We start from the raw sequence: 25,558 nt of genomic DNA, 5'->3' as shown, positions 1-25,558 counted from the left end.
CAACCCTCAATATAAAATGCTAACTGGTAGCAGTGGAATGGAAAAGAAGAAATGGATATAGATGTTTCCAAGAAATAATCTAAAGATGTTAGTGACTGAAAATGAGGAATAAAAAAAAAAGAGTCAGAGATGACTTAAGTTTTGAAATCTGGATGATTAAGAGAATGATGGTACATTTGACAGAAATAGGGAAACAGAGAGCAGAACCAAGAGGAAATAGGACTAGTAAGTTTTGATGGGATAGAAAGATTAAGGAATAAGAGAATGAGATTTATCTCAGAATCAGTAGAGCTCTATTTTACCTGTGTTCCTATATATCCTGTAGGGAGGCAATGATTTTATCTCTTAGCCTTCTATAACTTTCTAAAATGGTTAATCATAGAAAATACTACGGATTCCTATTCCCTAATTTTCCCATTCCCATCAAAACATATAAATCTCTTAATTCTCCTGAAACTTTGTTGTACATGAAAAGAAAATGTCAATGTGTTAATCAGATAAACTAATCTTTGCTAATGTGTTAGCTAGTCAATTGTAACCCTGCCTTAGGTCAATATATCAAAGATTTTGGATTTTGTCCTTTGGATGGTAGGTCATTTATATAGTACAATTGTCAGAGTGATTTGGGGAACCCTGAGACTGGGGTCCTTAAGATCATTTTAAGAGATCTGTGAGATCAAAGCTATTTTCATAATAATTTTAGTTTCTAATATGGTCCAAACTGACATGTATAATATGCAAAAGTTCTTTGGAGAGAGAGAATCTTAATAATTTAAGAGTGTAAAGGGACCCCTAGACCAAAAAAAGTTTAAAAACTGCTGCCTTACCAGATAGTCTTCAAGAGTTGTGGCTAAAAAACTCATCAATCAGCCTGTTGATGAGCTTTTCCAAATTCATCCAGTGTAGTTAGTCATTACGAAGCAAATATATAGCCTGTCTCCACTAGTACTTGAAGGCTTTTCAGTTTGGTGGGACCTGCTAGACCTTATGTCTTGCACTGGTACAGCCTTCAAGAGCAGAGGCCCATTATCACAGCACAATGAATGAGGTATCAGGGCATCAGAGGAGGACCCCAATGGAGGACCCCAGCCTTAACTTGTTTAAAACCATAGTCCAAGAGGTCCCTTAAGGAGTAATGCTAATGGTAAGCACTTCAGACACAAAAAGCAAGACAATTTGGGCCTGATAGTTTTGGTATCAGAAGCTTTCACTGCTCCTCCCCCTTGCCTCAAAACAGAAGGTAGTCTCCAATTATATCTGTGAGGAAGGGTATGGTTACAAACCAAAGCTATATTTGTGATCAAGATATATCTAGTGATGTTGAAAACTAGACCCACAGGGTAAGACCTTTCAAGTCAATTTCTATAAATAATGACCATGGTATTAGAACTATGGGAGATAGTTTTTCTTCTAATCTGTTTCTCATTAAATATAGCTGCCCAGCACCTTGTTAATATTATTAAGAAATAATTTTACCTGCAGCTGAGGCCTTTAAATATTAGCAGATTGAAGTCTCCTCCTACCTTGAATCTGCAAAGTCCTACCACTTCCCTAGCCAATATCCAAATTACATAGGAAGCTATGAAAATCACTGTAGGAATGACAGTACTAGAATTTTTAGCAAATGGCATTACTAGTCAAAGAAAAGCTTTAGGAGCTTCCTTTCTCCCTTGGGAACCAAAATAGATGTAGAGCATACTCTCTGGCTTTGTTAAGCAAGAAGGATATCAAGAGCACTGATGCAAAGTAATAGGAATCTACTAGATAGGGATCCCACTCCACCACAGAATGTTATTAAATGGACCCTCACGGAAGAAGCTTGCAAGTGACCTCTAAGATAACAAAGATCCAACCATATTAAGGCAAGTTCAATTATTTATTACTTTAAATCTCAGATCTATAGAGGCAACATCACAATTTGTCACTTACTGGTCCTCTGCTAGAGTAATCTACTGTTTTTACGCTATTTGTTTGTAGTTGAGTTTTTTTTTTTCCAGTCACATCTGACTCGTCATGCCCCTTTTAGGGGTTTTTCTTGGCAAAGATACTAGAGTGATTTGCCATTTTCTTCTCCAGTTCATTTTACAGATGAGTAAACTCAGGCAAACAAGATTAAATAATTTGCCTGGAGTCACCCAGTAAGTGTCTGAGGCTGGATTTGAACTCAGTTCTTGCCAACTTCAGGAAGTACTTTATCACACACCATATTCTGAAGTCCAAATGGACATTTGTTTACTATAGAATACATTGCATGCTTTCTCCCCACTGTACCTTTGCTGTCTTTTATATGTGTGTATATGTACATGAAATGCTCTCTCCATTCTTCCTCTCCTACCCCCCCCCAACTTTGCTGATTAACATCCTATCCATTCTCTCAGCTCTTCTGTGAAGCGTGCCCTGATTTCACCCATTCTGAAGTTCTCATTCTTTCTTATTTTATAGCACATTGTACTCTTTTTCTGTTCAGTGCAACAGTACTTAGAAATATAAAGATGACAAATGATTGTCTGTCTCAATGTAGTGGAGAAATATGTCACCAAAAATGAGATATTTGGACAAGTGGATTTCTATAGCCCTTTCCAATTCTAGATCTTAGAATTCTATATCTGATGTAGAAGTAAGTATGAATGTGAAGAGAACAAAAGAGAGGTGTAGTCAAAGTGCCATGAGAAAATTTTACTATGGCTAGCACATTTTCAATTAGGAGATGAGAGAAATTTTCATCAAGTAAAAAAAAAAATCATGAGTCAAGTCTTAAATGGAGAAAAGGATTTCATTGAGGAGGAGAATTATGTTTCAGGCCTGGTACATGGTCTGTATTAACTCACAGACTGTGTAGAGGGGAGGATAAGATGGGGCATCAATCATCACTTGGTTCAGATGTAGAGTGTGTGATTTGTCATGTTTTACTTTGCATTAAAGGATAACACATTTAGAGCTAAAAGAGGTTTTAGAAAGGTCATCTTGCTTGTTCAAAAAGCTGGTGTTCCTTTTTATTTTCTCGTTTGGGATTATTTATTTTCATTTGTTGATATGGGAAAATGTGAAGAAAATAATTAGAGCAATTTCCCAGTGAAATCTGAACTTTTAAATTGTTGATTAAGTACTGATTGTGCAAAATGCAGCATTTAATTCCAGGAACAGAGAGACTCTCAGACTACATCTGTCTTTGGAGATTGTTGACAGCAATATTTATGTTTGTTTCGATATTTCAGAAAACAAAGTCTAGGAAGCCAGCAGCTGTTGCTAGTATGCTGATTACCATCCTTAAGAGATAATGTTTTTTGGAGGATTGAGGGAGTCTTTTCTTCTAACAAATCATTAAGAACTTCATACTCTCAGTCTCTGTGTCTCAATATGTCTCTGTCCCTGTCTCTGTCTCTGCCTCTTTGCATCCTTCTCTTTACACACATATTTGAGGGCGCGCACACACACACACACACACACACACACACACTGCTTTAAAGTTTTCAAAGTTCCTTTATAGTATCATCTTATTTGCTTCTTCACAATAATTTTATGTAGTGATGATACTCACATTTATAGAGGAGGAAACCAAATTTTTCAAGTCAAGTAGTAAGTAGTGAAACCAGGACTGGAACACTAATAAATAACAATATTATCATATGAAATCATAACATGCATTATCATTTTTATAGTTAACATGTACTTTAAGTTTTGCAAATTGATCCTCATTGTAGCCCTGAAATTTGTGTTATCATCCCATTTTTCTGACGAAGAAGCTGAGGCTCAGAAAGATTATGCAATTTGCCCAGGATCACATAGTTGGTATGTGTCTATGACAGGATTCAAATTCCAATTTTCCTGATTCTACATCAAGCTCTCTGTCTGCTATTCCACTTAACTGCCTAGAAACTACCCTTAGAGTCAGGATACTTATATATTTGGACTATCTCATGCACTTGCTGTGTGACCATGAACAAATCACTTCTCAAATCACTTCCTCATATTAAAAATGGGATTAACTCAGTGTGGAGGTTTTATCTTGCCCTGCAGGAAGGTGGGAGGGGGAGGGTTGTGTATAAGGGGGAGGAAGAGTAATGGAGGAGAGGGCTCATTAGCAGAGTCGATGGTCGGAGGCAGAGAACTTTTAAGGAGGGCTGGGGTGAGAGGAGAGAGAGAATAGAATGAATGGGGGAAATTCAATTGGCAGTGGTAATTGTGTAAAGAATTTTAGAGTAGATATTTTTGATGAAGACTTCACTTCTCCAGATGTGTAGGGAACTGAGTCAGATTTATAGAAAAAAGTTGTAGCTTTCCCCAATTGATATAGAATCAAGGGATGTAATCTATGCCCAAGGAGTCATAGTCACGCATATCCTTTGACCTTTGAATTCCAAAAGAGAAAAAAGGAGAAAGAGCTATAGAAGTATTTGTAGCAGCTCTTTTCTCAGGGAAAAGAATTGGAAATTGAAGGGATACCCATCAGTTGGGAAATGGCTGAATAGATTGTGGTATAGAATTGTGAAGAAATATTATTATTGTATGAAAAATGATGAGCAGGATGATATCTGAAGAATTTGGAGAGTCCTTCATGAGCTGGGCAGGGTGAAATGCACTGTGTTTATAGTAGTAGCAAGATTGTGGGATGATCAATTGTGGATGACTTTGCTATTCCAGGACAACTCTGAAGGATTTATGATGAAGGATGCTGTCCATGTCCAGAGAAATAACTGGTTGTGTGTGAGTGCAGACTGAAACATACTTTTTTTTTCTTTTTGGCTTTCTTTTTTTCTTGAGGATTTTTTTTTGGGGGGGGGGAGAGGAGATTTATGTTGTTTTCTGCAGAGTAACTTTTGTGGAGATGTTTTTCAAGACTTCACAGGGGTCTTCTCAATGGAGAGAGGATGTAAAAAGGAGAGTCTGGAATTCAAGGTTTTGGAAACATGTAGAATTTGCATGTAACTTGGGGAAAATAAAAATATTTAAAAGTGAAAAATAATACAGGTACTACTACTTCACTGGATTGTTTTGGAGAAAGTGCTTTGAAAACTTCCAACACGATATGGGTATGAGTTAAAATAATAATAATAATATTTATAACATAATGTATAATACATAACATCATTATTATTATACATTGTTACATCTCTCCAAGCATTTGACGATTACTGGAGAAACTCTTCAAAACACGAAAATGTTGCTGAACTCATCACATTCTGCATTGTCTATTTGCAGGCAAGATGAAAGACCGGCTCCCAGAGTTGCTGGAATTAGCCAAGCAGTATGACCAACAGTTTTCTGATGGAGAGGATGACAGTGACTTGATCGACGAGAATGTGGTATTTGAGACAGACTACATCCTGGAATCTTTGTACAAAGACATCCGAGACATCCAGACGGAGAACCATCTGCTGGCCGTGGACGTCAAGCGCCTGGGCAAGCAGAATGCCCGCTTCCTCACCTCCATGCGCCGTCTCAGCAGCATTAAGCGGGACACCAACTCCATCGCTAAGGACATCAAAACCCGGGGAGAAGCCATCCATAAGAAGCTGCAGCGCATGAAAGCTTTCAGCGAAAGAGCCGAGGAGAAGCACGGGGCCAATTCCGCCATGGCCCGAATCTCCAAGGCCCAGTACAACGCTCTCACTCGGGCTTTCCAGGAGGCCATGCAGGACTACAACCAAGCCGAGGCTAACCAGAGGGAGAACTGCAAGATCCGCATTCAGCGGCAGCTGGAGATCATGGGCAAAGAGGTCTCCGGGGCTCAGATAGAAGAGATGTGTGAGCAGGGTAAGTGGGACGTTTTCTCCGAGAACCTCCTGGCGGACGTGAAAGGGGCTCGGTCCGCCCTGAACGAGATTGAGAGCCGGCACAAGGAGCTCGTGAAATTGGAGAGCCGGATCCGGGAGGTGCATGAACTCTTCCTCCAAATGGCTTTGCTCGTGGAAGAGCAGGGGGACACACTGAATGTCATAGAGCTGAACGTGGAAAAGACCCTGAGTTACACAGGGGAGGCAAAAGCTCACGTGAAGAAAGCAGTGGAGTACAAGAAAAGGAATCCTTGCCGGACATTTTGCTGCTATTGCTGTCGGTGCCTCGAGTAAGAAGGACGCGCTAGAATCCCTGGGTCCCCATCACCACCAACTGACTGTGACTAGAATGTGCTGAACGAACACATTTTGATCAAGACTTTTACAAGAACAACGAGTTGGACCTTCCTCACGGGGCTTCGGGGATGGCTGTTGGTCATCTTTCTGTCTCTCAGAGGAAAGCAGCAGCAGCAGCAGAAAGTTGGTCTCTAAAATATTCAGTTCCACCTCCTCTCTAAAAGATAATTTATGCTGCCAAAGTTTTCATCAGTAAAAAAAACAAACAAAAAAAACAACAACCAAGATTTGTTATAATACTAACTCTTATTAGCTCTGTGTATGATGTATCCAAAATGCTTTCATTCTTTTAATGGAAAACAACATTCTTATCCTTGGAAAGTTAATATTATAAAAGTTTTTCTTAGTATTCTCAGCAAAGGGAAGAACAATTATAGGCCCGATAAAATTATGAGGTTTCTTACTAATTTGATCATGATCAAATAGGCTGATTCCAATTGAATTGGAAAAGTAAATTACTTCCTCGCATAATTAGATGCTGGAATCCTCCTAAGACCTGGTCCTTGAAATTTTGATTCACTTGGAAACAGAGAGAAAATGTAAAATTGCTTTTCTCCCTTGCTAAATTGGGTTTTTTGTTTTGTTTTGTTTTTGTAAGGTCACAACCCAGACACTCTCCTGGGCTAATCTTTATTATTTTATTAAACATTCACTAGTTCCTTGTTTCCATTCTGTTGGAAAACATTTTGGGAATGGTTTTCAAATATTTTTAAGCACTGAAGATTGAATAGGTACAAAGCACTTGCATTACAGCACCCATATTTTTAGACTTCTGTATATATTAAAGTAATATAAAGTTCACTTTTTTTTAACTTGTCGATTTTATGCACACATGAATATCTTGGCACATACAAGAATAGAACATTAGAATTCACTCTTGTTCATATATAAGTGCTAAGCCAACTCACTTTCCTTTAGAATGATGAATACCCCCTTTAAAAAAATACTAGGTAGATCCCAGTACCCTAAGAAAAGCAGGCCTTTCATTTCCAAACCTCCGCTGGCTACATAATTTTTGTAAAATTTCTCTTCTGTCCTGTAAAACCTACCAAAAATATTTTGGAACTCTCTGTACTGATTCTATATGGCAAAGACAGGAAAAAGGAGTCAGAAAGACATGCAGAACAAATCACACCAGCACTAATTCAAGAATGTCTTAGGACAGATGACAAGCAACTAGCTACAGCTAATTCTTCCTTTTAGCAGAATGGTAGATTAAAAAGAGCCCTAATCTTGAAGTGAGGACACCTCAGGGCTTACATCTTGCCAGTTCAGTGTCTTTATAACATCAGCCATGTTACTTTACCTCTTACTTTTTAGTATCCTTGTCTGTAAAATAATGGGTTCTATAATATTTGAAAACCATAGCTATAAAAGGCAAAATATTATCCATTTTAAGAAATTAAATTGGACAAAATTAAAGGCCTAAATGATCTCCTGAGTACTTGCTGTCAGATTTTATTAATTTAACTTATTAATTCTATTTGATGTGGGCCATTCCTTCTCTCTCTTGGAATTTAGAACTATCTATGAAATACAAGTATTTAGGAATTCAGAGTATTTAAAAGTAGAATTATTTACTAACCATCTGCCATTTACTATTTTAAGTACTAACTATAGTTTTCCCCTATAGGGAATATGTGCAATTCTTTAAACATATTTCCATATTTGTCATGTTGTTCGAGCAAAATCAGATCAAAAGGGAAAAAATTGTGAGAAACAAACAAGCAAACAAAAGCAACAAAAAGTTGAAAATACTATGCTTTGATTCACATTCAATCTCCATAGTACTCTCCCTGAATGTGGATGGCATTTTCCGTCCCAAGACCATTGGAATTGCCTTGAAAGAGCCAAGTGCATAACGATTATCACATAATCTTGTTATTATTGTGTACAATGTTCTCTTGGTTCTGCTCACTTCACTCAGCATCAGTTCATGTAAGTCTTATCTAGGCTTTTCCGAAATCAGCCTGCTCATCATTTGTTACAGAACAATAATATTCCATTCATATACCATAACTCAGGGGTCCTCAAACTATGGCCCGCAGGCCAGATGCAGCAGCCGAGGACATTTATCCCCCTCACTCAGGGCTATGAAGTTTCTTTATTTAAAGGCCCACAAAACAAAGTTTTTGTTTTTACTATAGTCGGGCCCTCCAACAGTCTGAGGGACAGTGAACTGGCCCCCTATTTAAAAAGTTTGAGGACCCCTGCCATAACTTATTCAACCATTCTCCGAGGAGCATCCACTTAATTTCCAGTTCTTTGCCACTACAAAAAAGGACTGCTATAAACATTTTTGCACATTCCCTCTTTTATGATCTCTTTGGAATACAGAATCAGTAGAGACACTGATGGATCAAAGGATATGCACAGTTTTATAGCTCTATAGGCATAGGTTCCAAATTGCTTTCCAGAAGGTTTGGATCATTTTATAACTCCACCAACAATGCTTAGTGTCCCATCCCCTCCAACATTTATCATCTTTTTCTGTCACTTTTAACTAATCTGAGAGGTGTGAAGTGGTATCACTCTAATCAATAGTGATATAGAGCATTTTTTCACATGATTAGAAATAACTTGAATTTCTTCATCTGAAAATTTTTTGTTCATATTTTTTATCAATTTAGGAATGATTTGTATTGTTATAAATTTGAGTCAATTCTCTATATATTTAAAAAATGAGGCTTTTATCAGAAACATTGGCCACAAACAAAAATTTTCCCCATATTTGTGTCCCTTCTAATCTTGGTTGCATTGGCTTTGTTTGTGCAAAGTCTTTTTAATTTAATGTAATCAAAATTATCCATTTTGCATTTCATAATGTCCTCTAGTTTTTCTTTGGTCATAAATTCCTCCCTTCTCCACAGATCCAACAGGTAGACTATTCCTTGTTCTCCTAATTTGAGCATAATATCACTCTTTATGTCTAAATCATGAATTTATTTCAAACTTATCTTGGAAGAGGGTGTTAATGTTGGTTAATGCCTAGTTTCTGCCATACTATTTACCAGTTTCCCCAGGAATTTTTGTTAACAATAACTTCTTATCCCAGAAGTTTTTGTTTTGGGGTTTAGCAAACATTGGAGTCATTGACTACTGTAATTTGTGAACCTATCTCAATTCTACTGATTCACTACTATATTTTTTTAGCACTATCAGATGGTTTCAATGACCATTGCTTTATAATATAGTTTTAGGTCTGATACAACTAGACCACCTTCCTTTGCATTTTTTCCCATTAATTTCCTTGAAATTCTTGACCTTTTGTTCTTCCAGATGAATTTTGTTATTTTTTCTAGCTCTGTAAAGCAATTTTTTTAGCAGTTTGATTGGTATGGCACTGAGTAAGTAGGTTAATTTAGGTAGAATTTGTTATTTTTATTATATTATCTCAGCCTACCCAAGAGCATTTGATATTCTTCCAACTGTTTAGATCTAACTATTTGTATAAAAAGTGTTTTGTAATTGTGTTCATATAGTCTCAGGCTATGTTTTGGTAGACTCCCAAATGTTTTATAGTATAATAGATCAGTTTTGGATGGATTTTTTCTATCCACTTGCAGATTATAATTGGGACAATAGGCATTTTTCATCCACATGGTTTTTCTCATGTGAACAGTTAAGCTAAACTCTTTTGAATTATTGTGCATATTTTTTAACAGACTGCAAAATGAATAAATAAAACCCTGAATAACATTACCAAAAATTGCAATGAATTATGTCTCAACATACAGGAAATGATTAGTTTTTGATGTGGTAGACTTTTCTGAATCAGCTGTCTGTGCAGAGTCAGATCACTGACTTGTTGGCTCAAAGAGATCAAAGTCAAGACCAAAATTAAAGGAAGAGTAAAAGAGTATACAATTAAAATAGCTCAGTCTGATTTAGCTGAACAAGAAATTGACATAAGAAATTGGGAAATGAATGATGTGAGATGTCACTATTTCTTATTGAAATTTAATTGAAGTAAAACTGTCAAAATGAGAAGGCCAAAAGAATCTATTAACATCTTCAGGCAGCAAACACTTAAGTTGCTTGCTTAACTGTTTAGGAGGAATATCGTTGTGACTAGTATTTGGGATATGTCTGTTTTATCAAAACAAAATGTACTTTTTATAGTGTGGAACAATGGAAAGTAAAACAAATATGCAGATATCGTAGTATGAAACCCAGTTAAACCAAATCAATCAGAGATATTTAAAGATGAAAAAGGAAGGAGCAAACATTCAAAAAAATGGAAAAGGTCTGTCAACATATGTAATATGAGATTCAGTTTGAAGGCCAGGTGGCTGATATTTCAGCACTCCCTCAAGGTTCTTTGATATTACCCTAAGAAAGTTAGGAAGAGGATCTCTTGTTTCTGTCATTGGCTTAAGCCCTCAATGATTTCCCCGCCAATTTTAGTAGTCTAATCATACCAATTCTATTTTACAAAAGAATATTTACTTCAAAGATATCTAGCAAAAACATACATAGCTCTGACATGTTATACCCCATCTTACCCAAAACTATCTTTTCTTATTCACTGTCAGATATTCAAATGAGCCTATTAACTCATCTATGTGGATAATTCTTCCAATGAAACAGATCATAGTTCATCTCTTCCTGTCCATTTTATGCTACTCATGTCCATTTCCTCCCAGAAGTTTGACACACAGCTACCACAGCTATTTTTCTTTTCTTTTTAAAAATTTATTATAGCTTTTTATTTACAAGTTATATGCATGTATAATTTTACAGCATTGACAATTGCCAAACCTTTTGTTCCAATTTTCCCCCTCCTTCCCCCTACCTCCTCCCCCAGATGGCAGGTTGACCAATACATGTTAAATATGTTAAAGTATAAATTAAATACAATATTAGTATACATGTCCAAATATTTATTTTGCTGTTCAAAAAGAATTGGACTTCGAAATAGTGTACCATTAGCCTGTGAAGGAAATCAAAAATGCAGGTGGACAAAGGTAGAGGGATTGGGAATTCTATGTAATGGTTCTTAGTCATCTCCCAGAGTTCTTTCACTGGGTGTAGCTGGTTCAATTCATTACTGCTCCATTGGAGCTGATTTGGTTCATCTCATTGTTGAAGAGGACCACGTCCATCAGAATTGATTATCATATAGAATTGTTGTTGAAGAATATAATGATCTCCTGGTCCTGCTCATTTCACTCAGCATTAGTTCATGTAAGTCTCTCCAGGCCTTTCTGAAATCATCCTGTTGGTCATTTCTTATAGAACAATAATATTCCATAATAGTCATATATCACAATTTATTCAGCCATTCTCCAATCAATGGACATCTACTCAGTTTCCAGTTTCTGGCCACTACAAAGAGGGCTGCCACAAGCATTCGTGCACATACAGGTCCCTTTCCCTTCTTTAAGATCTCTTTGGGATATAAGCCCAGTAGAAACACTGCTGGGTCAAAGGATATGCACAGTTTGATAACTTTTTGAGCATAGTTCCAAATTGTACCAAGCTATTTTTCTAAAGTTTAGGTCTGTCCAAGTTACCACCTCTACTCAGTAAACTGCAGTTGTTTTCTCTTACCTCTAAGATCAAATATAAAATGTGACATTTTGCAATTAAAGTTCTTCACTCCCTGGCCCCTTCATACCTTCCCAATCTTCTCGGACTTTACTTTTCTTCTCAAAGTCTGTAAGCTAACCAAATGATCTGCTTGCTCTTTTTTATCAATGATTCTCCTACTCCCATTTGCAAGCTTTTGCACTACTCTATTTCCCAAGCTTCAAATATTCCCTCTCTTTTAGAATCCTGACTCCCATTAAAACTCAGCTCAGTTGTATGACAAGGATTCACAGTTTAACAAATGGAGTCCCATCCCTAGGCTAGGGTGGTGTCCCCACTGCATACATGTGAGGGGATATGGGAAAGAGAAGAAGTAGAGGAGGTAAATGAGGCAAGAGAAAAAAGTTAGGGACTTTGAATGGAAAATGGAAAGCCACTGGGCATCCAGGGAGAAGCTAAAACCCCCAAAAGACAATGAATTCCTAGTGCCTGCAACCCCACAGACTGCAAAGAATGGATACATAGAATATAATCTTTTTATCCTCAGTTATTACAGAACAATAATATTACATAATATTCATATATTCCATATGAATTCCATATTATTCCAGGCTTCAGGTTTTGAGTCTTGTTATGTTTTATTGCCTAAATTAATCTATATAACTTCCCTGATTAAAATTTTACTTCTTGCTTTGATCAATGTTTGCTCACTGTTACTATCTTTCGTATTATAAACATATAGTGAAAGGAGAAATTAAGGATGCCAAGATTAAGTAAACTGTTGAACTCCTTGCCTGAGCATAACACTATGTACTATAAATGATCAGGAAAAAAATACTTTTATTTTATATCTCTTCCAAAAAGAATCATACTCTAGAAATATCTGAAATATCTGAAATAGATAAAATTCTGACCTCAAAGTCCTCTTGTAGGGAGAAAAGGCATGATTTTTCCAACCATAGTTATCATCTTATACTCCACAAAGGCCAAACTGTAATCTACGTAAGATGTAAGGATTCAGGATCTATAAATCTTTGTTAGATAGAACCAACCTATCATTGTTATCCATATAATCTTTATTTTGTCTTCTATTTTGTATATGGAAATATTTGCTCTCCCTCTCCTTCTCTCTCTCTCTCTTTCTTTGTCTCTGTCTCTCTGTCTCCCTGTCTCTCTGTTTCTGTCTCACTCTGTCTCTGTCTCCATCTCACCCTCCCTCTTTTTCTTCCTTTCCTCCCTCTTTCTCTCTCCTTCCCTCCCTCTTTCTCCTTCTCTCTCTCCCTGTCTCTATCTGTTTGTCTTTATTTCTGTCTCCCTCTTTCTATTTCTCTGTTTCTGTCTCTCTCTGTTTCCATCTCTCTCTCTCTCTCTCTCTCTCTGTGTCTCTCTCTCATTGTCTCTCTCCGTGTCCCATGTCTCTCTCTCCGTCTCTCTGTCTCTCTCTATCTCTCTCTTTGTCTCTCTCTGTCTCTCTCTGTCTGTCTGTCTGTCTCTCTCTCTCTTTCTCTCTCTCTCTCCTCCTTTTTCTCCTCCTTCTCTCTCTCTCTGTCTCTATCTGTTTGTCTTTATTTCTGTCTCCCTCTTTCTATTTCTCTGTTTCTGTCTCTCTCTGTTTCCATCTCTCTCTCTCTCTCTCTCTCTGTGTGTCTCTCATTGTCTCTCTCCGTGTCCCATGTCTCTCTCTCTGTCTCTCTGTCTCTCTCTATCTCTCTCTTTGTCTCTCTCTGTCTCTCTCTCTGTCTGTCTGTCTGTCTCTCTCTTTCTCTCTCTCTCTCCTCCTTTTTCTCCTTCCCCTATGCTGAGTAGATATTTCCTAATCCTACAATGCAGGAGTCCAGCCTCTGTGAGGGTCCAGGGGGCTGAGCAGTAGGATTACGGTCGGCCTCAAAGGAAGACAGGAGTCATGGGGCAGTTTGAGTGAGGAACTGATGGAAGGGATGTTCCCACTTCTCTCAGGCTCCTTCAGGCTTTATTTTTATACTATATCATGATCATATACTTTTCTTTAGGTCAATATAATCTTCACACTTGTGTCTGACTTATTGACCTTTATAAGTTACTACATTTGACATTTAATATTTGAGTAAGTTTTTTATGGCTCAGTGTTAATTATTGATTACATTACAAGAAGCTAAAAATGAAAAGGTAAATGTTATACAAGGTTAAATGTCAGTGAATTTTGTTAGTTTACTTATGTCTTTGTCAATTCTATGGATTGTTTGACTCCTCTATTTCCCTGACTTGGAACCATATACATAAGCATTTAGGGTAATTCCTAGTTATACTTTAATCATCTTTTGGTTCCTAGATATACTGATCTTTTCTGAGTCTAAGTTGGTAAATACCATTATTTCCTGGACCTTTGGATTCTCTCCCATAGTAACAATGCTTTCCATGCTGTTCTCTCCTTTATCATTTGTCTCAGTGAGAGATTAGTTTTATTGGGATAGAATATGCATGTGGGAATCATTTGTAGTTAACTTGCCCAAATTCCCCTTGTCACCAGATTTTTTAAAGATAATGTTTAGTGCTGTAATCAAGCCAATTATAAATAATATAGGAAATAGTAATCCACTAATGAGAATCATAGAAGGAAATGTTGTTCCTGCAGGAGTGCTGTGCACATTTGATCTCAGTGCTGGGCTTTGCCAATCAGCTTAGAGATTGTGGCTCCCAACACTACTAGATGGTAATGCCATTTCCTCTAAGGTCTGTTTTTAATCTATTATATTCTGAGATGTATAAAATAGAGAGATGGAGCAAGAGCAAGAGAGACCCCTTGTAGTCAGAACTGATTAATTTCCTTTATATTCCTAGGGCTGATCACATACCTGGTACTTTGAAAGGGTTTAATGCATGCTTGTTGATTGATTGACTGAATAAAATGAGAATGGTGTAGTGAATGGAATCAAGTGGGAAAAAGTTGGATTTTAACTTTCTATCCTGACAATGTGTCTCTTATTTTGTTTTTCAGTCATTTCAGTTGTGTCTAACTTTTTATGACCCCATATAGGATTTTCTTGGAAGATACTGGAGCGGTTTACCATTTTTTTTTTTTTCTCATTTTACAGATGAGAAAACATAAGCAAATAGGGTTAAGTGAGTTGACCAGGGTCATCTAATTAGTAAGTGACAGAGGCTAGATTTGACCGCAGATCTTTCTGACTCCAAGCCTGGAACTCTATCCACTGCAGCATTTAGCTGCCCTTTTTTATGCTATGTAATAACAGCAACTAGAATTTATATGTCCTTGTAAGGTGTATAAAGTGCTTTATGTGTTATCTCACTTGATTCTTATAATCCTGTAAAGTCATTGCTATTATTATTCCCATTTTATAGATGGAGAAATTGAAACCTATAAATATTAAGTGGCTTGTTCAGGGCCACGTAGTCAGTTGGTTACTGAGGTGAGATATGAATAAATCTTGACCACAAATCCAAAATTCTATCCTTTGAACTGCTTAACTACCATAATATTTAAATGTTCTATCAGTCTAAAAGATCTTTGCTATTTTTTTTAAAAAATCTCCTCCCAGAACAGAAAATAGATCTCTATTTATGAGAAATTCAAATCAAGAAAAGTAAAAGAGAAAATGTTTTTAATGTAAGGTCACCAATTTATATTCCCCTAATTCTATCTGTCTTTAATCACCCAGGACTCTTTCTTTTAAACAGTCTATATCAATTCTCTTAATGGGGAATGTGAAGTGTTCTGAAGAGTTCTCTAAACTACCTTTGAAAGCTTGGAAGGTACTTCAGTTTGACCACAGTTCTAGAATTATGAGTAGATAAGGAATCATTCACTTTCTCTTCAGCAGAAGATTAATCTGTGAAAGACTGCAACTATTCTCACCAGCTGCCACATAGCTAGGGTCAGAAAATTTCCCCTGAAGATTTAACCCTTTACATGCATGCCCTGGGGCTGCACTAGTCCAATTAAGAATTTATTCCTGGGATCAGGGAGGCTCCAGCTATACTTTAATTCCCAACTATCTTTTTGCCAATTGCCTTTTCCTCATTCCCCAGCATCAGTGCTGATCTATTTTCCTGAGACTCAACTCACCTATTTAATTCAGTAAACATGTATTAAATGCTTGCTATAAGCAAGTCACTGTGTTAAGTTCTGAGAAGACAAATAAGAACAAGAAAGCAATTCTTGCCTTTGAGCAGCTTACAATCTAAGGGGTAGAGAAAGACAACATATAGAAAGAAGGTGGAAAGGGGGTAGAAGGACACCAGGGGAATATACCAACTCAATAACTTTCCAATACTTTGGTTTGGAAACCAAACCAAACCAAACTTTGGTATCCTGCTGTCATTTTTCTAAGCACTGTCTCCCGTTATTAGAATGGAAAGCATTTTGAAGGTAGGGACTACCTTTAGTTTTGTTTTAGTATTCCAACGCTTAGGGCAGCTCTTGGGACACAATAAGAATTATTTTTCATTCGTTCTTGCACCATTTACTTGTCTATTCTGAACTAAAGACTTACTATTTGAGATGGAGGGATGAATTTTTGCTGACTGAAAAAAAATTTTTTAAACTTTCCTATTTGATTTATGGTTTTTGGTTCTAATCTAGATGATGCACTAGATTAGTGCTCAATCCATATTTAAATAACTGTGTTAGGGAGAGGGGATCTTAGTCCTCAGGAGCCTCCAAACCACTTCTGTGAATATGAATTGCAACTAGTGATCCAAGGGGGAATGTTCCTCTGATGTATTCCCCCAAACACCACCGTACTGAACATAGTGTATTAAAGGATTCCAGACTCCTGTATAGTAGATAGCTCTGTGCCCGAAGAGTAGTGTATTCTCAAAGTTAAAAGAAGAGTTAGTTCTTGGGGAGAGGATTCTGGGAAGAAGTCAGGAGTAAATTGGTAAATTTCAGGTTCTCCTGATTTCCCCACAAAAAGAACAAATTTGTGCCTCAAAGCAAACATAGAGTGGTGAAAAATCAAGAAGATTTAGGGCAGAACTTCAGTCCTCCTGATACAACCCAAAAAGATTTGAAGATTGACCCAGGGCTGGGATTAACCCATGTGAAGTGCAAACACCTCTGGGCTAGCTCCACAGAAAGAAGCAGTGGGAAGCCCTGAAGAGATCTGATTGTGACTAAAGCCTCAGCAGGAACCACAAAGACTTTCACCTTCTGGACTGTCTGTGGAGTTGGGGTCTGAGTCGAAGAAGACTGAGTGAACCTTAGCTGACAGGGAACACCAGGCTCAGCTGTGCTGCAAGGCCAAGGCCCTGGGCCAGAGGGAACCAGTGCCCAGTGAGTGCAGAAGCACTGGGAACAGGGATGATGCTAGCTGTGGACCCTTGCTGGAGGTAGGAATTCTTAGTTTTCAATTCCTGGTCAGAGGAGACAGCTGAAGTAAAGCCAGAGGCACCAGCCCCCTACTCCAAGATTAGTGGTATTTGCACTAATACCATTTATTTAAAAAAAAAACTGGCTAAGAAGAACACCACCATAGAAATATACTTTGGGAACAGGGCAGACCAGGGTTCATCTTCAGAGGAGAATACTGACATAAAAAAACTTCTACCCCAAAGAGTAAAATGAAATGGTTCACTGCCCAGAGAGAATTCATAGAAAAACTCAAAAAAGAATTTTAAAATCAAATGAGAGATATTGAAGAAAAAACTAAAAACTAACTAAATAAAAACCAAGAAAAACAAGAAGATTATGGTGGGGGGGAAAGTTAACCAATTATATAAAAGGAGATAGAGTCTCAAAGATGAAAATAACTCTTTGAAAATAAGAATTAGACAAAGGGAAGCTAGTGATGCTATGAGAGAACAAGAAACAACAAAACAGGTTATAAAGAATGAAAAAAATATTTAACAGAATGTGAAACATGTTATGAGAAAAATGACAAATCTGCAGAACAGATCAAGAGGAGAAAATATAAGAATAATTGAACTGCCTGAAAGAAGTGACCAAAAAAAGGACCTTGACATAATAATGCAAGAAAAAATCCAAGAAAATTGTTCTGGAGTGATAGAACTCAAGGGGAAAGTAGAAATAGAAAAAATCCACTGATCACCACCTCAAAGAAATCCTTTGTAGAAAACACATAGGAACATTATTGCCAAATTTTGAAACACCTAGATCAAAAATAAAATTTTGCAAAAAACAAGAAAAAAATAATTCAAATATCCTGGAGCTACAATTAGAATTGCACAGGATTTATCAGCAACCACAATAGTACTGGAATTGTATTTACAGACAATCAAAAGAACTAGGCCTGCAGCCAAAAATATCATACCCAGCAAAATTATCTATAATATTGAATGACAAAAAAGACATTCAACAAATTTGCAGATTTTCAGGACTTTCTATCAACCAAACCCGAACTTAATAGAAAATTTAATATATAAGAACCAATGTCAAAGATCAATTTCAAGAAACTCAACATGGAGAAATTGCCTTTATTTTACATGGGAAATGTATAGCTTACATTTATGTTTTAAATTGACATCAACAATAGGGCAGCTCAATTGGGGCAAAGGTAAAAGTGCTAATTATGTCATGCAAATGAGGTAAAGAGGAAGAACAGACATAAAGGCATTAGAGGAGGGGAGGAGGGCTCATTTCTGAAAACCTACTTACATCAGGAATGGATTAAATAGGCAACTCAATATACATACCATGAAGGGTATAGCATCCTCCAAAATCTATAAAGAAATAAGGGGGGAGGGATGGATGGACAGGGAAGCAAAGGGTTTGGGAAGAAGACAAGGGAGGGATCCATGAATGGAGGGAGGTGAAGTAATAGCAAGGCAAGTTAGGAACAGAATTAAAGCAAAGAGAACAGCAGGAATAGGAAAGATATATGTGTGGAGCATGTATATGTATCTAAATATCTGCATATGTATATATACATATGTCCTTTATTAACTATAACCTGCTTGGAGTTGGTAGGGGGATGAAAGAGAAAAAAAGAATAAATTTTAAAAAGGTGTGAAGCAGAGAACAAAATAATAGTTTACAAGGAAGTAAAAAAAAGATGGACAATGATGAAAATAATTTCTTCTACTAATAACATATAGATTTTCTTGGAACTGATATTTGTTGTTATATATTTTGAATCCTCTCTGATGTTCTGCTAGATACATGACAACATTCTCTTTTGTTTCATTTTGTTTTGTATTCCTTTTCTATTTTTCTTAATGTTTCTTTAAATAAAATAAATTTTAAAGAAAGAAAAGAAAAAATAGTTCTTTTAGAGAACTACATTTAGGTAGTTCAGGTCACCCATTCATACAAAGTTCATACAATGTAGGATTTTTATTTTACCTAATTATAGAAGACATCCAAATTAAATCTTATTATGGGAAGGGAGAAAATAGCTTCACAATAGGCACATCCTTCACTTATAATGTTTTATGGACAATCTTATTTCCTATGGTAACTGTTCCATAAACTTATATTTTCTCCACAAATCCTTTCCTCCCTACATACATAGCATATAGTTTGACCTACTCCTTCACTGATTTCAAACTTCTCAACATCATCACCTGCTCTTACCCTTTTTTCCTACCTCAGAGCAAGAGATGCCCTTACCCCCTTGCTAAGGCTACTTCCTCTAACTGCTTATATTATTTCAATTACTTCCATTTTCTTCTTCATTCATACTCCATATCATCTTTCATATCATGAATAGAAATCATCTTCATATATAGACACAGTCATATTACTCCTCAGTTCAAAATCTTTCAGTGACTTCCTATGCCCATCAAACAAACTTGTGTCTCCTTTGGCTGACATTCTCTTATTTACCTTTATTTGCTTCCCTCTGAATACTCTGTGCTCTAGTCAAATTATTCATATTCCTCCCTAACATTCCCCTCTTTTACACTAATGCAAGTGTTTCCTATGTCACTATTCTTTTTCATCCTTTAAAAATCCAAATTCTACATCCTTTAGTTCTTCATAACATTCCACTCTACTCCCTAGATAACCCATTTTATTCTGTTTGCACTTTACTTGTTAATTTTCATCATAGTTATTTAAAATATTTATTATACTCTCTGTTACATCATAAGCTCCAAAGATCACATCATATTAATTTTTGTCTCTTGTACAATAAGTACCAAGTGCAGCACTGCATACAATGGCCATTTGAACAAATTTTTTTAATTGAATAGATTGCATGGAGAAGAGTAAACAATTATAAGGAGATCCTTGAAGTGCTTTATGATAAGGAGGATGATCAAATGTTTCCCTACACCTATTCCCAACAATATAACTAAACACAAAGAAAATATGCTTGACAATTTCATATTATTGGAGCTTCTCTGAGTTGCCAGCAAAAAATACTCCCACATGAAACCCATTGATTGTAGCTAGAATGCTTTGTTAAACCTGCAGGAAAGTAATGTGTCATTGTGTTAATTATCCAGCAAGAAAGTTGATTATGAAGATAGCTAAGTGTCATATTTATTTTATCAACCAAGTTATAACCCTATTTGAGATACCATTCCTGATTTCCCAGCTGCTCTTTGGCATATACACCCTGTAGTGGAAATTTTTAATAGATTGCAATATCCACACAGAGACACCAAAAGGCATTAAATTTTTAAAAATAGGCTGCTCCAGAAATACAATTCCTAATAGATAGAAAACCTATTTTGTTAACTCTTTTTGGAGCCAGATTCCAAATTTAATTTCAGAATAAAATGGAATATTTCTCAAATTATCTGCTATTTATAATTGGCCAAGCTTCAAATCAGTATAATAATTAATTCTCTTCCAACATTTTGCTCACTTCCCAAAACATTCAGAGACTAAGTATACTGTGATTACATAGTTTATTATATAAAAAATATAAAAGAAACTAGATCATACAATTCTATATGAATATATGTACCATCAATTATTTCCCTTTTCTAAAACTTCTCCTGACTTCCAAATATTTGGGTACTAAAAGAATGAAGCCTTATATATGTCCTCAATTCATGGAAAGAAATATATTTTGGGGTATTTACCCTCTGTTTCAGTTTCATGGACGAAAAAGGGAAAGCAATTACCCTGAGCTCTTTATAGTGGTAGCCAGAGCCCAGGAACTTGACCTCAAGTCTACAGACAATATAAATTACTTTGAGTAACTGTAAACAGCAAAAGAAGCTTCAAATATCCCACAGGAGAATTTACATATGGCCCTTGGCCATCCCTGGCACTATGCTATTTTTATTCTGTTTCTATATAATACCTGACTTGTTTTGAAAGTAGTGAAGGGGTCCATTTTGCCTTGTCACCCAGGATAACTGGCCTCTTTTGAGTAAACTACTCCAATTAACTTAATTAACCCTAATAAAACCTACTAATAACCAAGTTGGCATAAGGTTCTCTTTCTTCAGTGTCTCAGGATTATCTTGAAGGTTATGCCATCCTACAATTGGCATAATTAGGACAGAACAGATTTGCCTTCTTACAAGCTCACTAGCCCAAAAGGATTCTTAAATAATTAGCACTTCCTCAAAACTCTGTATCTCTTTTCTTCTTGTGTCCATTGGTCATTGTTTCACCTTCAAGCTTAGAAGTTGTCTCCCTCTCCTGATAAAGAGAATAGGAATAAAGAACTTCTTGGCCCTGGTTCACTAAAAACTGGTAGCTAATATTCCTCTGCAAATTGTTTCCTGAGCTCCAGAGCCCCCCATAGAGATAAAACAAACAAACAAACAAAAAAAAACATACAGGCACTGGAACTACATATCAATTCAACAAATCCAATTCTATTTTTAAAAAAAGAATATTTAGGAAAGTACTTACTAAGTTTTTATCATGCATGTGTAAGGAATTTCCTGGATGCTAAGGATGCAAAAATGAAAAAGAAAAAACTACTCTTGCCCTGAAGAAACTTAAAAGAAAACTTAAAACAGGGTTGAGCAAACTTTCCTCCTGAGTTACCTCAGACCTGTAACTACCCAAATTTGGCTGTTTTAGCTGCTACTGGTTGCATGGTTGGCACCTCTTCATGCAGTCATCAGCCACCCTAGCTACTCCTATCTCTCTTTGAAGTCTGAAAGAGAGAGGGAGAAATGAAATAGGAAATGAAAGGAGAACATTTACATATTAAAGATAGCAGCCTTTTATCCTATTGTAACCTGGGCTTATCCTAGCATGCCCAATTCAGATGAAATGAAGATATCCTTGAGGGTTCTTTAGAACATGTCCAGGTTGCTTTTTATGAAGGCCTTTGCAACCCCTACAATATGGATGGGGGTAGCTTCTTTTGATTGACTGCCTGAACCTTTAAGACCAGAGAGACCAAGTTAGCCACTCCTTTTTTCCTTCACCCTTTTCTGCCACCTTCTTTTGTTTCAATTTCCTTCTGATCACATTTATCTGCTGTATCCAAAGAGTGAAGTTCTCAATTGACCCATAGCATGGGTACCATGAACTAAATTAATGAGAGAAGGGCATCCTACCCCTACCCTCCTTCTTTTATCTTGGCCCTGAGAAATGGCCCAGGAGGTTTTTGTTTCTGTTCTGTGTCATTTGTCCTCATTTTCAGGTGCCAGAGATGATCTCTATATGAATAGGAGTTCAGGTCATGATGATTTTGAAGCCAGGATTGCAGGTAAGTGTGCCAGCTCACAGTGGAAGCCAGAAGAAGCTAAAGATGTCTGGAACTCAAGCTACAGAAGAATTTGTTCTTTCAATGCTTATTTTACCTTCTGATTCTATTACATCTGGATAGTTCTCTTTGATGATTTCCTGTAAAATAGTATCTAGGCTCTTTTTTTCATCATAATTTTCGGGAAGTCCAATAATCCTCAGATTATCTCTCCTAGATCTATTTCCAGGTCTGTTGTTTTCCCAAGTAAATATTTGACATTTTTCCCTAATCTTTCATTTTTTTTTTGGTTTTGTTTGACTGATTCTTGCTGTCTCAATGAATCATTGGTTTCTCTTTGTTCAGTTTTGATTTTTAGTGAGTTATTTTCTTTTTCCAGTTCACAAATCCTACTTTCTTGGGAATTCTTTACCTTTTCCAATTCACAAATTCCATTTTCCTGTACTTCCTGGGAATTCTTTACCTTTTCCAATTTACATTTCAGGAAGTTGTTATTTTCTTGCATAGCTTCTCTTTCCTTTCCCCATTTTTCCCTCTAACTCTCTTTTAAGACTTTTAATGGTCTCTTCTAGGAGAGTGTTATGTGATGGGGACCAGGTATCATTCCCCTTTGGGGTATTGTCTGGAGACTGTTTGCTATTAGTCTCCTCAAAGTTGCAAATCTGCTCTTTTTCTGTATAGAAGCTATCAATCCTCCTTTTAATTTTTTTACTCATTTTTTTTTTAAAGCTTTTAGGTTATGCCTTCAGGGTAAGGAGGTTACCAGCTTCCTTTGCAAAGCAGGGATAGGTATAAACAGGTTGCAAAGAACAGCAAGATATGGGAGTGCTCTGGGAAAAAAAGTTCCCACACACATACTGGAAGTGATTCAGACCTGATTAGCACTGGCCCGAGCTGTGGAACTGCCTAGTGAAGAACTCCCACTGTGCGGTTTAGCAACTGCCCTGAGGACAGATGATGAGCAGTGAAAGTGTCAGTACCCCAGGTCAAAGCCCACTGGGGAGCTTTGGTATTAGCAGCTGACTAGGGAGTAGTCCCACATGGACTGGAAGTGTCTCTTTCCAGGGAAGCCCAGTCCTTTTGTGGAAGTTCTATTGCCCCAGGCCAAGCCCCCCACTGTGCAGATTAGAGTCTACCCTGGGCTGTGCCCACCTGCCCAGCAGATTTGTAACTGCCCCGAACAAACCCATACTGTGGAATGTGGCTGCAGAACTGTGTTACAGTCTGTGCTGAGTCACTTCTGGTTTTGGATGGGTATAACCAGATCCTGTTAGGTTCTGTCATTTTTTAGGGTACTTTCTGCCTTTGGCTTTAATTTCTCTGCCAGTTTACTGCTTTGTAATCAAGGCAGAGCGATCAGCCTATGCCAGAGTCACTTCTGTAATTTTCTAACCTCAGAGGCCACCCCCTTTCCCATCAGCTCCGTTTGCTAGCCTTTCCTACTTCCCTGACTGCAGGGGTCAGTTCCCACCCCTCAGGACAAACCTTTCCTGGTGATCTTCCAGATTATCTTCAGCTGGTGAGTTGTTGTACTTCTAATCCTCGTGGGTTTTATCAGTCAAGCGCTATTTTTGAGGTTGAATTTAATAATTAGAGGAGCTTAGAAAGTCACAAGTGCCTTCTCTGCTATCTTGGCTCTGCCCCCCAAGAATTTGTTCTTGAAACTAGGACTGTTCTCTATGGGAATTAAGCTAAGCTATGAATCCAATCCTCTTCTTCTCCCCAAAGACTTAGGTGGTTCAAAGGAGTAGGATGAAATGATGGTGAAATACCATCACTAGGGACTAGAGCTATTTGCAGAGAACCTAGGCACTCCTAATCCTCTTAAGGTTACCAGAGAATCTAATTTATATGATCTTTAAGGAACAGGGAACTAGTCTTGACCCCCTACCCATCTGTCTATCTGCCTCCCTCTCCTGATAAAGAGAATAGAAACAAAGAACTTTTTGGCCCCAGTTCACTAAAAACTGGTAGCTAATATTCCTCTGCAAATTGTTTCACACACACATGGGCTCTGGAACTACACATCAATTCAACAAATCCAATTCTATTTTTTAAAAAAAAGAATATTTAGGAAAGTACTTACTAAGTTTCTATCATGCATGTATAAGGAATTTCCTGGATGCTAAGGATCTAAAAATGAAAAAGAACCTACTCTTGCCCTGAAGAAACTTAAAAGCCCAATAGAAGGGATTTGATAAGCACAGAATATATGTTGTATCAGGTAGAATGTGGCAGGGGAAAAGGAAAGGTGCAAACAAAATATTCTTTAAAAATATAAGGAAGGAAAGATCACTTTCAGAGAGAGTGGTCAGAGAAGCAATAAACTGTGAAGAAGTTGAATGAGCATATGAATGAAGCACATTTACTAAGGCAGAGGATATATAAAAAGAAAAACAAGACATTCTTTCCTCTGAAAGCATCTGAAATAAGTTTTAAAGGAAGAAAAGTATTTCAACAAGTACAGGTGAATGGGTGACCATTCAAGGCATAGGGGATAGCCTATATAAATTCATAGAGGCAAATGAGATCAGAGGACAAGTCACAATCCAGTCTAGCTGAAACATACATGACATTAGTGTGAGAAATGCTGAAAAGTTGGGTTTCCAAAGTGTTGCAAGCTTTGAGGTAGTGTGGGATAGTGGGTATCACTAGCCAAGAGGTTTTCAGAATGTGACAGATTAAGGAAGATTAGGATTCACAGAACAATTATGAAATCAACAGAAGCTCTGCACAAACAAGAAATTGGGGGACTAGGAAGGCACAGGTGGATTCAGCCAATCACAAAGAGTCTTGTAGTTTTGAAAAAACCACAAACTTAAGATAATAGCCCATTCAGCCCAAACTAATTTGGGTCAATGACCTGACTTGACCAAATCACTACTGGATCTGCTTAATTGGCTCATTGAATGTTAAACCATATACCCCAAGGAAGAGTTTTCTGCCATTTTTGAACATGGGATGTATGTGATGGGGAGGAAACATGTATATATTAAGGGGAAACATGTAGTGGGTATATCAGAAAGACTATAACCTGGATAAAACAGACCAATCCATTCTTTGAAGGGAGGAACTGCACCACATGAGCAAGTATAAAGGTTTCCCCATTTCTACCCATTTCTGTATTCAGTGCTTCCTCTTCTTGAAGAGAAGGGCCCACTTCTGGCCAGAAACCTTAAGACAATTCCTTAAGATTCTTTTTTAATAAAATTTCCTTGATATCTTGACTTTCAGTGTCAAGAGTGTTATTTCTAACATTAGAAAGATTATTTTGTCAAGATTCAAAAGAATGGATTAGAGAAAAAGAGAAGA

The 25,558-nt window shown here is 37.0% G+C and overlaps 1 protein-coding gene across 2 annotated transcripts in view; it reads left to right on the top strand.

Moving 5' to 3' along the window:
- STX11 (syntaxin 11) overlaps positions 1-7,573 on the top strand; it is a 43,986-nt gene extending 36,413 nt beyond the window's left edge. The window contains exons 1-2 of one of the 2 annotated variants that reach the window (XM_031937670.1): positions 1,053-1,862; positions 5,200-7,573. In XM_031937670.1, coding sequence (XP_031793530.1) covers positions 5,205-6,068 — 864 coding nt within the window. In that variant the 5' untranslated portion in view covers positions 1,053-1,862; positions 5,200-5,204 and the 3' untranslated portion in view covers positions 6,069-7,573. Of the gene's footprint in view, positions 1-1,052; positions 1,863-5,199 lie in introns of those variants that run through there. The other variant, XM_031937671.1, reaches the window with a different exon arrangement.
- The last annotated feature ends 17,985 nt before the right edge of the window (positions 7,574-25,558 follow it).

Source organism: Sarcophilus harrisii, chromosome 4 (genome assembly GCF_902635505.1).
Source record: "Sarcophilus harrisii chromosome 4, mSarHar1.11, whole genome shotgun sequence".
Lineage (NCBI taxonomy): Eukaryota > Metazoa > Chordata > Mammalia > Dasyuromorphia > Dasyuridae > Sarcophilus > Sarcophilus harrisii.
This window is presented reverse-complemented; position numbering and strand designations above follow the sequence as displayed.